General features: G+C 41.4%; 1 protein-coding gene across 2 annotated transcripts in view; it reads left to right on the top strand.

Annotated features, from left to right (window-relative positions):
- Positions 1-13,173, top strand: part of LOC140411655 (uncharacterized) — a 126,256-nt gene that overhangs the window by 52,994 nt on the left and 60,089 nt on the right. For both annotated transcript variants that reach the window (XM_072500687.1, XM_072500686.1), the window contains one exon: positions 1,816-1,904. In XM_072500687.1, the coding sequence (XP_072356788.1) occupies positions 1,816-1,904 (89 nt within the window). The remainder of the gene's footprint in view (positions 1-1,815; positions 1,905-13,173) is intronic.

Here is a 13,173-nt window from a genome sequence, read left to right as displayed (position 1 = left end):
CTAGGATCTCCGAAGATATCTACATCATTTTGATCCATTGCTGTTGAGGCTCGTGTCTGGTCTTGTCACAAAAGTTGTCTTAGAGGATCATTTACTTGAGCTAGATAAGGTACGAATATTTCCAGTTGGTTGATAATATTCATAAACGATTGTAGTTTGGTGATATTCCTGGCCAGTGGAAATTCTCTTCTGGCTTTTGTCTTCTGTGGGTCTTCAGTGCTTCCTGTTGCCTGTATTACTTTTAATATTACACTTTTTTCATGTTCTTTCTTTGTTGACTCATGGATCAAAATGTTGTCCATGTGGCTGACATATGGCACATTCCATACCTTTGGGACATTGTTCTTTGGAAACTTTTCAGCATGGGCATGATGCCAAAAGGCAGATGATTGAACCAGTAATGTCCCCGAAATGTGATGAAAGTGGTTGGAAGTTTTGACTCCTGATCCAGCAATAATTGTAGAATCACTGTTTGCGTCAAACTTGGTCAAGATTGTACACTTCACAAGGGTTCTCCTTCACCATCGCCATTGGATGTGTTTCTTGTTCCACCGCCGTGTTCAGTTACGTAAGGCAGGTCAATGCAGCTTCAGATAGAGCCATTTGGCTTTGGAAGTGGTGATATACTGGAGCACCACCTGGTTGGTTTAGTGACGAGTGAAATAACTTGTTGTTGAAGCATCATCTCAATCTCACTCCTTACTTCATTTTAAAAGTGAAATGTGGGACCTTCCTGGCGGTAAATGGACTCATGGGTCTGCATCTGTCTTGAGAGTAATGTGGTACAGTTTTCAATTTTCTAAAGCCTCTGAAGAGTTTCAAAAATTCCCTTCTGTAATGTTCTCTATGTTCACGGGTGGCAATGTCTTTGCGGTTGAATCAGAGAACATACGGCTTTGTTAAAGAACAAATCTATTTATTAACTAACTACACACCATAAAGGTTTCTACGATGTGAACGATAAGTACAGTTGGATACTATGGCGAAATACAAATAATAATGATTAACTAGTATTACTATTGAATAAAGAATTATTCGATATGTGACTGGACTCTACGCCTGCTATCCATGTTCTGCTGCACATCTCGTGCGTTCCAGTGATGTTCTCCTGTTGTCACGCCACCTAGTGGTCCGATGCTAGAATCACAGTCTATGCATACGGCACCTATCTTTACTTACAGTTCAGTTATTAAATTATACACAAATTGAATTGGATTGGATTTCTTTATTGTCACATGTACCGAGGTACAGTGAAAATATTTTTCTGCGTGCAGCTCAAACTGCAGCTCAGATCATTTAGTATATGAGAAGAAAATACGTAATAGGGCATCACAAGGAACACAATATAAATACATAGACACTGGCATCGGGTGGGGTTCATCTCTCTCTGAGTACATCATTATGATATAGTACATTATGCACTTGCTCAGTAGCTATTAGAGTAGTGTTGGAGTTAATGGGCAGCACAATAGCACTGTGGCTTCACAGCACCAGGGTCCCAGGTTCGATTCCCCGCTGGGTCACTGTCTGTGCGGAGTTTGCGCGTTCTCCCCGTGTCTGCATGGGTTTCCTCCGGGTGCTCTGGTTTCCTCCCACAGTCCAAAGACGTGCAGGTTAGGTGGATTGGCCATGATAAATTGCCCTTGATGACCAGAAAGGTTAGGAGGGGTTATTGGGTTACGGGGATAGGGTGGAAGTAAGGGCTTAAGTGGATCAGTGCAGACTTGATGGGCTGAATGGCCTACTTCTTCACTGTGTGTTCTGTGTTCTATGTTGTACTCCACAAAATCTATTCCACTTTGTGTCTAATTCCAGGATCCAACACCCAGCACGAGTGTTTCAACTAACCACGGGCAGCGCAAACGTTTGGCTGAAACACCGATCAATGAAAGCATGCCAAAAAGGTTAGTACCGCCCTCCGACTCACATTTAAATCTGGATAGCTGCTGAAAGGTAAAGTTAATGAAGTATAAGTTCATTTGCGAACATGAGCTGCAGTCATTTACATTGTGTGGAATTCTCCCCCCAAATTTCATAATGTGATCTCCAGGGGGAAACGAGGTTTGATTCCTGTTGGGTGGATGGCACGATCCACCCACACTTCAAAATTCTTTTGGAGCCCGGGTGATTCGCACCATTGGACGCAAAGAAGCCGGCAAGGCTGAATCCTCAGAGATTGGGCCACCGTTTTTAAAGGATGCCCAATTTCCGCATAATACTACATTGGGTAAAGTACTGCCACCAATGCAAAAGGTTTCAACATATTTTGAACCACAGCCATGAGTAAGAAGGCCGGCAGTCGGTGAAGACATGCATGCGTTGCCGTGAGTGGGGTATGGGGTGCAGGGACTGCACACGTGGTGAAGCGACATGGGCTGTGGCGAATGAAGATTTCAAAGTCTTCCAACTCTGCACAGGACACTACTCCGGCAAAGAAGTCAAAGTAAACTCACCCAAAAAGGGGAAAGAATTCCTAGTTGCTTGTTGAAGGGATCATTTGTGACATACTTTCATCACAATCGGAAGGTAGGAAGTATAGATCCTAGGAGCCAGGATCCAAAAATGGCAGGAAACATAGCCCCATGGATACGTTTGATGAGGATTATGAAACATGGAATTCATATGAAGAATGGTTCCTGTTGTTTTTAATAGCTAATCAAACACTGGAGGACCTAAAGATCACAACATTTCTCAGCCCAGCTGGCTGTAAAATGTCTATGCTGGTACAGAATCTAATTCAACCAGCAAAACCAGGGGTTACCTCCTATATTGAATTAACGAAAACCTTAGAGGGGCGTTTCTATCCCAAACCGTTCCTGATTGCAGAAAGGTTTTGGTTCTACTGCCGTAGTCAGGAAGAAGATGAAAGCATTTTACGATTTGTAGCGTCTTGTGGGAGGGATACAGACAGTTTGCAAAGAGATATTGATAGGGTTAAGTAAGTTGGCAAATGGAGCATAATGTTGGGAAATGTGAAGTTCATTTTAGAAGGAAGAACGAAGGAACAGATTATTAGTTAAATGGCGAAAAGCTGCAGAAAGCTGCAACACAAAGGGACTTGTGGTTACTTGTGCATGAAACACAGAAAGCTAGCACACAGGTGCAGCAGATAATCAGGAAAGCTAATGGAATGTTGGCCCTTATTTCAAGGGGTTGGAGTGGAAGAGTTGGGAAGTCTTGCTGCAACTGTACAAGGTACTGGTGAGACCACATCTGGAATACTGAGAGTAATTTTGGTCCCCTTATTTAAGGAAATATATTATTTCATTGGGACGATTAAAAGAGATTGACTAGGATGATCCCTGGTATAGAGAGGTTGCCTTATGAGCAAAGGTTAAACAGGTTGGAACTCTCCTCATTGGAATTTAGAAAAATAAGCAGTAATCTCATTGAAACATATAGGATCCTTAAGGGGCAGGATCCTTAAGGGGCTTGACAGGGTAAATGCTGAGAGGATGGTTCCCTTCACAGGAGAGTGTAGGACCAGAAGGCATTGACATAGAATAAAAGGGTGTCAATTTAAGACTGAGATGAGGAGAAATTTATTTTCTCAGAGGGTCATGAGTCTTTGGAACGCCTTGCCACAGAGGGCGGTGGGCTCAGAGTCCTTGGATATATTTAAGGCTGAGATAGATCGAATTTTGTCCAGTAAGGGAATCAAGGGTTATGGGATAGGGCAGGAATTTGAATGTGAGGGATATCAAATCAGCCAGGATCTTATTGAATGGCAGAGCACACTCGAGGGGTTGAAAGGCCTACTCCTGATCTTGTTTCTCATGGTCTTTAATAAGATTAGCTAGATATTGTGAATTTGGTACAATACTTGATGATACTCTTCGAGACAGGTTGCTGTATGGATTCCGCAATGAAGCTATTCAAAGGAAGCTACTTACTGTAAGTGACTTAACGCTAAAAACTGCTGTGGAAGGTGCCACATCAAGAAGCTTGCCACAAGAGAAGCTTCAAAGATCCACAAAATAATAGCACAAGGAACAAAGCTGCAAAGGTGCAATCATGTCACCATTACACATAGGTTGGACCTTTAGTGGGGGAATGCTGGGGAGCATGGTGGTACAGTGGTTAGTACTGTTGCCTCATAGCGCCAGGGACCCAGATTTGATTCCAGCTTTGCTTAACTATCTGTGTAGAGTTTGAACATTCTCCCTGTGTCTGTGTGAGTTTCCTCCGGGTACTCGGGTTTACTCCCACAGTCCAAAGGTGTGCAGGTTAGGTGGACTGGCCATGCTAAATTGCCCCTTTGTGTCCAAAGGTGTGCAGGTTAACTAGGGCTACACGGTTATGGGGATAAGATGGAAGAGTCTCGGGTGCTCATGTGGAGGGTTGCAGACTTGATTGGCTAAATGGCCTCCTTCTGCACTGTAGGGGCTCTATGGTTAAATCAAATGCATGCGAGAACTGTGGCAAGAAGTGCAACATTGCCAAGATGTGTCGGGCTCAGAAAACCTCTTCTACACCAAGAAACTGGACAGATGGTGAAATTGCCTCTTCACGTTGCTCTATTTGGCAGAGCATGGTTGACTAAGATAGGGTTTAACTGGGAAACAGTCAATCAATTAATAGATTCAAAGAGCAACTTGCAACAACTTCTGAAGACGTGTGGGAAGGTGTTTGAAGATTCACCAGGCTCTATGACTAGGTGAGGTACACCTAAAAATCAAACCAGACAGCACACCCAAATATCTTAAAGCTAGAACTGTATCATTACGCCATCAGGCCGAAAGTTGAAGAGGAACGAGAAAGATTAGTAATGAAAGGAGTCATCAAACCTGTTGTGATAAGTGATTGGACAACACCAATTCTTTCTGCATTAAAATGGAATGGCTCATTGAGAATCTGTGGAGATTTTAAAGTTACTATTAACCCAGTTTTGTGCGGAGACCATTAACCACTGCCACTTGTCATGTGAGAGTGCCTTTAAGAATTGGATGTTTAAGAAATGTACCTTTAAGAAATGAAGCAGATCATATTACTAAAGTGATGTCACGGGGGGGGGGGAGCTGAGCTCACTTCTGCTTTTTGGGAGTTTTAGTTTCAGTTTGAAGAAAGCTTGGGTGTGGCTGTGTGCTGGTGATCTCTGCCATGAAGAGATCTTAATCCTTTGGTGAAATCGGAATTGTGAGAAGGTCTCAATATTGAATATAAATCTAATGTGCTTCTGTTTGAAGGATTTGTTAAGTCTTTTGGATGTGTAAAGGAACAGTTTGCAGGATTAGGTAGTGTTGTATTATTTTCGGGGTTATCTTTGAAGTAAGGGGTGTTAAGAGATCCAATGTTTATTTACAAGGTTAATTTGAGTTTGTGGAATAAACATTGTTTTGTTTTAAAAACCACGTGTCCATAATTGTAATACTACACCTGGGGAACAAGCAGTGTGCTCCAACAGCAACAATCCATTAAAGGTGGGGGTTGGTTGAACTCCATGATACATTTTGGGGTTCTGAAAACACCTCTCCCATAACAATTGGGGGCTCGTCCGGGATAAAAGTCTATCTATTGGATTGGCTTTTGTGAACTTAAAGGCAGTGAAGGATTGTTGCCTTTCCAGTGTGGTATTTTCGTTTAAGTGGGGAGAGTGTTGTGAATAATGGCTCCTTCGGAGGCTCAGAAGGTTTTGGGGGTGGACACGGTAACACGTGATACCTTACTGACAGAGACTAAAAACAGACTGTTAGGTTTGGCAAAAGCATTGCAGTTAACACTGCCTAGCCAAATACGAAAAGGTGAGGTACTTAATGCAGTATCTGCGCATTTACGTTTGCCTGTGATACATTCTGACTATTTAGTTATGGAAAAACTCCAGTTGCAGATTAAGCAATTTGAACATGAAAACGAATTAAAGCAACTTGAACATGGAAAAGAATTAAAGTGGCTTGAATATGCAATGAGAGAAAAAGGAAAGAGATAGCGATAGAGAAGAAAAAGACAAGGAGAGAGAAGAAAGAAACAAAGAAAGAGATAGAGAGAAAAGGGAAAAAGAGAGAGTTTGAACTTCGGAAAATGGCTCTGAAACATGAAAATCAGTTATAATTGGCAGACGCAAAGGGACACGTACAGTTGGAGGAGATAGATGAGGATAATGAGACAGAGCGTCATAGTCGAAGACGTGGTGGGGATCTATTTAAATATGTCCATGCATTGCCAAGGTTTGACGGGGAGGAGCTAGAAGCCTTTTTCATTTCATTTGAGAAAGTAGCTAAACAAATGCAATGGCCACAGGACATGTGGGTATTACTGATTCAAACAAAGCTGGTAGGTAGGGCTAGTGAAATGTTTGCATCACTACCGCAGGAGGTATCTGGAACGTATGAGGAGGTGAAGAAATCCATCTTAAGTTCATATGAGCTAGTGCCTGAAGCTTACAGACAAAGGTTTAGAAATGTAAGGAAAGAATTTGGTCAAACAGACATGGAGTTTGAAAGGTTCAGAGTAATTTTGATAGGTGGATAAGGGCTTTGAAAATCGACCAAAACGTATGAAGCTCTCAGAGAAATTATACTTGTGGAGGAGTTTAAAAATTCAATTCCTGATGTAGTGAGAACTCATGTGGAAGAACAGAAGGTTAAAACTGCGAGATTAGCAGCAGAAATGGCAGATGATTATGAATTAGTTCATAAGTCAAAGATTGCTTTCCGACATCAGTTTCAGCCGATGAGGGATAGAAACTGGGGACATGAGAAATACTCAAGTGGTAAAGGTAAAGGTGATCTGATGGGAGGCAATAAAGAGAGTGTACCTCTGATTAAAAAAGAAATCCAGGAGGGTGGAAAAGAAATCAAAAGTTTCAAATGTTTTCACTGTAATAAACTAGGCCATGTAAAGTCACAGTGTTGGTGGTTCAAGGAAAGCACTGGGAAGGCTGATGTGGTAAAACAGGATAAGACAGTGGGATTTGTTGGAGTGGTAAAGGAAAGTCCAAGGGAAGCGAAGGAGGTGCAAACGATTGTACAGCCTGTTCAAGAAGTAATTGTTAAGAAGGTGCCAGATGTCTTTAAAGAATTTACTTGTGTGGGTAAAGTTTACTCATGTATATCAGGAGGAACATAAGAACATAAGAACTAGGAGCAGGAGTAGGCCATCTGGCCCCTCGAGCCTGCTCCGCCATTCAATGAGATCATGGCTGATCTTTTGTGGACTCAGCTCCACTTTCCTGCCCGAACACCATAACCCACCATGACCTCATTAACACTACACCCTGTATGCTTCATCCAATGCCAGTGCTTATGTAGTTACATTGTATATGTTGTGTTGCCCTATTATGTATTTTCTTTTCTTCCCTTTTCTTCCCATGTACTTAATGATCTTTTGAGCTGCTCGCAGAAAAACTACTTTTCACTATACCTCGGTACACGTGACAATAAACAAATCCAATCCAACCCTTAATCCCTTTATTCTTCAAAAAACTATCTATCTTTATCTTAAAAACATTTGATGAAGGAGCCTCTACTGCTTCACTGGGCAAGGAATTCCATAGATTCACAGCCCTTTGGGTGAAGAAGTTCCTCCTAAACTCAGTTCTAAATCTACTTCCCCTTATTTTGAGGCTATGCCCCCTAGTTCTGCTTTCACCCCCCAGTGGAAACAACCTGCCCGCATCTATCCTATCTATTCCCTTCATAATCTTATATGTTTCTATAAGATCCCCCCTCATCCTTCTAAATTCCAACAAGTACAGTCCCAGTCTACTCAACCTCTCCTCGTAATCCAACCCCTTCAGCTCTGGGATTAACCTAGTGAATCTCCTCTGCACACCCTCCAGTGTCAGTATGTCCTTTCTCAAGTAAGGAGACCAAAACTGAACACAATACTCCAGATGTGGCCTCACTAACACCTTATACAATTGCAGCATAACTTCCCTAGTCTTAAACTCCATCCCTCTAGCAATGAAGGACAAAATTCCATTCGCCTTCTTAATCACCTGTTGCACCTGTAAACCAACTTTTTGCGACTCATGCACTAGCACACCCAGGTCTCTCTGCACAGCAGCGTGTTTTAATATTTTATCATTTCAATAATAATCCCTTTTGCTGTTATTCCTACCAAAATGTATAACCTCACATTTGTCAACATTGTATTCCAGCTGCCAGACCCTAGCCCATTCACTTAGCCTATCCAAATCCCTCTGCAGACATCCAGTATCCTCTGCACTTTTTGCTTTACCACTCATCTTAGTGTCGTCTGCAAACTTGGACACATTGCCCTTGGTCCCTAACTCCAAATCATCTATGTAAATTGTGAACAATTGTGGGCTCAACACTGATCCCTGCGGGACACCACTAGCTACTGATTGCCAACCAGAGAAACACCCATTAATCCCCACTCTTTGCTTTCTATTAATTAACCAATCCTCTATCCATGCTACTACTTTACCCTTAATGCCATGCATCTTTATCTTATGCAGCAACCTTTTGTGTGGCACCTTGTCAAATGCTTTCTGGAAATCCAGATATAGCACATCCATTGGCTCCCCGTTATCTACCGCACTGGTAATGTCCTCAAAAAATTCCACTAAATTCGTTAGGCACGACCTACCCTTTATGAACCCATGCTGCGTCTGCCCAATGGGACAATTTCCATCCAGATGCCTCGCTATTTCTTCCTTGATGATAGATTCCAGCATCTTCCCTACTACCAAAGTTAACCTCACTGGCCTATAATTACCCGCTTTCTGCCTACCTCCTTTTTAAAACAGTGGTGTCACATTTGCTCATTTCCAATCTGCCGGGACCACCCCAGAGTCTAGTGAATTTTGGTAAATTATCACTCGTGCATTTGCAATTTCCCCAGCCATCTCTTTTCGCACTCTGGGGTGCATTCCATCAGGGCCAGGAGACTTGTCTGCCTTTAGCCCCATTAGCTTGCCCATCACTACCTCCTTAGTGATAACAATCCTCTCAAGGTCCTCACCTGTCATAGCCTCATTTCTATCAGTCACTCGCATGTTATTTGTGTCTTCCACTGTGAAGGCCGACCCCAAAAACCTGTTCAGTTCCTCAGCCATTTCCTCATCTCCCATTATTAAATCTCCCTTCTCATCCTCTAAAGGACCAATATTTACCTTAGCCACTCTTTTTTGTTTTATATATTTGTAGAAACTTTTACTATCTGTTTTTATATTCTGAGCAAGTTTACTCTCATAATCTATCTTACTCTTCTTTATAGCTTTTTTAGCAGCTTTCTGTTGCCCCCTAAAAATTTCCCAGTCCTCTAGTCTCCCACTAATCTTTGCCACTTTGTATGCTTTTACCTTCAATTTGATACTCTCCCTTATTTCCCTAGATATCCATGGTTGATTTTCCCTCTTTCTACCGTCCTTCCTTTTTGTTGGTATAAAACTTTGCTGAGCACTGTGAAAAATTGCTTGGAAGGTTCTCCACTGTTCCTCAACTGTTTCACCATAAAGTTTTGCTCCCAGTCTACCTTAGCTGGTTCTTCTCTCATCCCATTGTAATCTCCTTTGTTTAAACACGAAACACTAGTGTTTGATTTTACTTTCTCACCCTCCATTTGTATTTTAAATTCCACCATATTGTGATCGCTCCTTCCAAGAGGATCCCTAACTATGAGATCATGAATCAATCTTGTCTCATTACACAGGACCAGATCTAGGGCCGCTTGTTCCCTCATAGGTTCCATTACATACTGTTCTAAGAAACTATCGCAGATACATTCTATAAGCTCCTCCTCAAGGCTGCCTTGACCAAACTGGTTAAACCAATCGATATGTAGATTAAAATCCCCCATGATAACTGCTGCACCATTTCTACATGCATCCGTTATTTCTTTCTTTATTGCCTGCCCCACCATAATGTTACTATTTGGTGGCCTATAGACTATGCCTATCAGTGACTTTTTCACCTTACTATTCCTGATTTCCACCCAAATGGATTCAACCTTATCCTCCATAGCACCGATGTCATCCCTTACTATTGCCCAGATGTCATCCTTAAATAACAGAGCTACACCACCTCTCTTACCATCCACTCTGTCCTTCCGAATAGTCTGATACCCTGGGATATTTAACTTCCAGTCGTGACCATCCTTTAACCATGTTTCGGTAAATAACTCACAATTTTAAGAGATACAGGGGCTAGTCAATCTTTAATGGTAAGAGATGAGGAATTATGTAGTTTGGGAAGAATGTTGCCAGAAAAGGTGATGATTTGTGGAATTCAGGGTGAGAGGAGTAGCATTCCATTATATAAGGTAAGGTTGGAAAGTCCAGTGAAGAGTGGTGAAGTGGTAGTAGGAGTAATAGATAAACTATCTTGTCCAGGAATGCAGTTTATCTTGGGTAATGATATAGCTGGATCGCAGGTGGGAGTGATGCCTACTGTGGTTGTTAAGCCAGTGGAAAATCAGACAACTGAAGGGTTGAAGGAAGAATATCCTGGGATTTTTCTGGATTGTGTAGTAACAAGGTCGCAAAGTCACAGCTTAAGACAAGAGGAGAAATCAAAGAGTGAAGATGAAGTTGAAGTGCAATTATCAGAAACGATTTTTGATCAGCTGGTTGAAAAAGAACAAGAACAGGTGGAGGATGAGACGGATATTTTTAGTTCAGGAAAATTGGTGGAGTTACAACAGAAAGATGTAGAAATAAAACGGATATATCAGAAAACATATATGGAAGAGGAATCTGAGAGTATACCAGAGTGTTATTACCATAAAAGTGATGTCTTGATGAGAAAATGGAGACCTGTACATATGCAGGTGGATGAAAAGTGGGCAGAAGTTCATCAAGTAGTATTGCCAGTAGGGTATAGAAAGGAGGTGTTGCGAGTTGCACATGAGGTACCAGTGGGAGGTCGATTGGGAATAAGGAAAACTCAAGCTAAAATCCAGAAACATTTTTATTGGCCTGGACTACATAAAGATGTAGTTAGATTTTGTCAATCATGTCATACATGTCAAGTGATAGGGAAACCTCAAGCAGTGATAAAACCAGCGCCCTTAATACCCATTCCAGCATTTGAGGAAACTTTTACGAGGGTCCTAATTGATTGTATAGGACCGCTTCCTAAAACAAAAAGTGGGAATCAATATCTTTTGACTGTAATGGATGTGTCTACTAGGTTTCCAGAGGCCATTCCAGTATGTAATAATACAGCTAAAAAGATTGTGGAGGGGTTACTTAAATTCTTTACTAGATATGGACTACCCACAGAAATTCAATTGGATCAAGGGTCGAATCTTACTTCAAAGTTATTCAAAGAAGTTATGGATAGCTTAGGAATAAAACAATTTAAATCAACTGCGTACCATCCAGAATCGCAGGGAGCGTTAGAAAGGTGGCATCAGACATTAAAGACAATGTTGAGGGCGTATTGTCAAGATTATCCAGAGGATTGGGATAAAGGAATCCCATTCGTATTGTTTGCAATTAGGGATGTACCTAATGAGTCTACCAAATTTAGTCCTTTTGAACTAATTTTTGGTCATGAGTTAAGAGGACCACTTAAATTGATTAAGGAAAAATTGGTGGGTGAGAAATCAGAAATTACACAATTGGATTACGTGTAAAATTTTAGGGAAGGATTAAATAGGCAAATTGGCTAGACAAATAGGTGAACTGGCTAGACAACATTTGAAAGTTGCACAAAATGTGATGAAACGGGTAGCGGACAAGAAATCCAAAGTTCGTAGTTTTGACAGTGGGGATAAAGTTTTAGTGTTGTTACCAGTGGTAGGTTAGCCTTTAAAAGTTAGGTTTTGTGGACCGTATCAGATTGAAAAGAAATTAACTGAGGTGAATTATGTGGTAAAAACACCAGATAGAAGGAAGACTCACCGAGTGTGTCATGTGAATATGCTTCAAAGGTACTGTGAAAGGGAAGGAGAATTTTTTTTTAATGATTCTAACTCAAAGTGACAAACCAAATCCAGATGACTGTGAATTTGACATACCTCAATTAAATTGGAAAATGAGGATGTTCTTAAAAATTGGGATGAATTGCTAAGTTACCTTCCAGAGGAAAAACAAACTGACCTGAAAGAGTTATTGATATCACATGGGCACGTTTGTAGAGATAAATTGGGAAGTACTAAAATGGCTATACATGATGTAGATGTGGGAAATGCTGTTCCTATCAAACAACATCCATATAGACTTAATCCTTTAAAATTGGCACAGGTTAACAGAGAGATTGAAGGTATGCTTAAAAATGGCATAATTGAAGTGGGTTGCAGCCAATGGAGCTTACCCATAGTGATGGTACCTAAACCAGACAGTACCCAACGGTGTGTGTGGACTATAGAAAGGTGAATGCAGTTACAAGAACGGCCCTTACCCTATCCCACGTTTGAAGGATTGCATGGAGAAAGTGGGACAATCTGCTTTTATTTCCAACTTCCAGACATGGAAAGAACATTTAAAACATCGTATGGAGTTCTTCGATCGACTTTGGGAGGCGGGTTTGGTGATGAACCTAGCCAAAAGTGAATTTGGAGAAGCCCGAATCACTTTCCTTGAGGAGTTTCCGATACCCTCAAGACGAAGGGAAATGATGCGATTTCTTAGCATGAGTGGATTTGATCGAACCTTTGTGCAAAAGATTTGTAGCATGATTGCTCCACTGATGGACTTGCTGAAGAAACGTATGAAATGTCAATGGACAGGGGATCTTCAGCAGGCATTTGACTGCCTGAAAGCTGTGATCACCAATGCTCCTGTATTGGAGAATTGCAAGGGGCTCTGTGGTCAGATTGAACTAAAGTATTTGATTCTAAATAGAAATGCTGAGGAGTAGAGGAATGGATGGATCGTGCAGAGACTTTCTTGTTCAAAGAGACTGTCAATCGAGAAGGTCTTCGGTTGGCGGAAGAAGAACGGGGAAAATGGGCTATATTATAATACCTGTTTGCGTGTGTTGTTTTTTAAAAAACTAAAATGTATATTTACTGTGTGCATTTCTTAGTGGATGGTGCAAAAGTGAAAAATGAAACCATTTTGAAGTTGATGGGTTTTTTTTTCCTTGGGGGGAGGTGTCATGTGAGAGTGCCTTTAAGAATTGGATGTTTAAGTAATGTACCTTTAAGAAATGAAGCTGATCATATTACTGAAGTGATGTCACGATGGGGCGGGGGGGGGAGCTGAGCTCACATCTGCTTTTTAGGAGTTTTAGTTTCTGTTTGAAGAAAGCTTGGGTGTGGCTG

Source organism: Scyliorhinus torazame, chromosome 4 (assembly GCF_047496885.1).
Source record: "Scyliorhinus torazame isolate Kashiwa2021f chromosome 4, sScyTor2.1, whole genome shotgun sequence".
In the NCBI taxonomy this organism is placed as follows: domain Eukaryota; kingdom Metazoa; phylum Chordata; class Chondrichthyes; order Carcharhiniformes; family Scyliorhinidae; genus Scyliorhinus; species Scyliorhinus torazame.
This window is presented reverse-complemented; position numbering and strand designations above follow the sequence as displayed.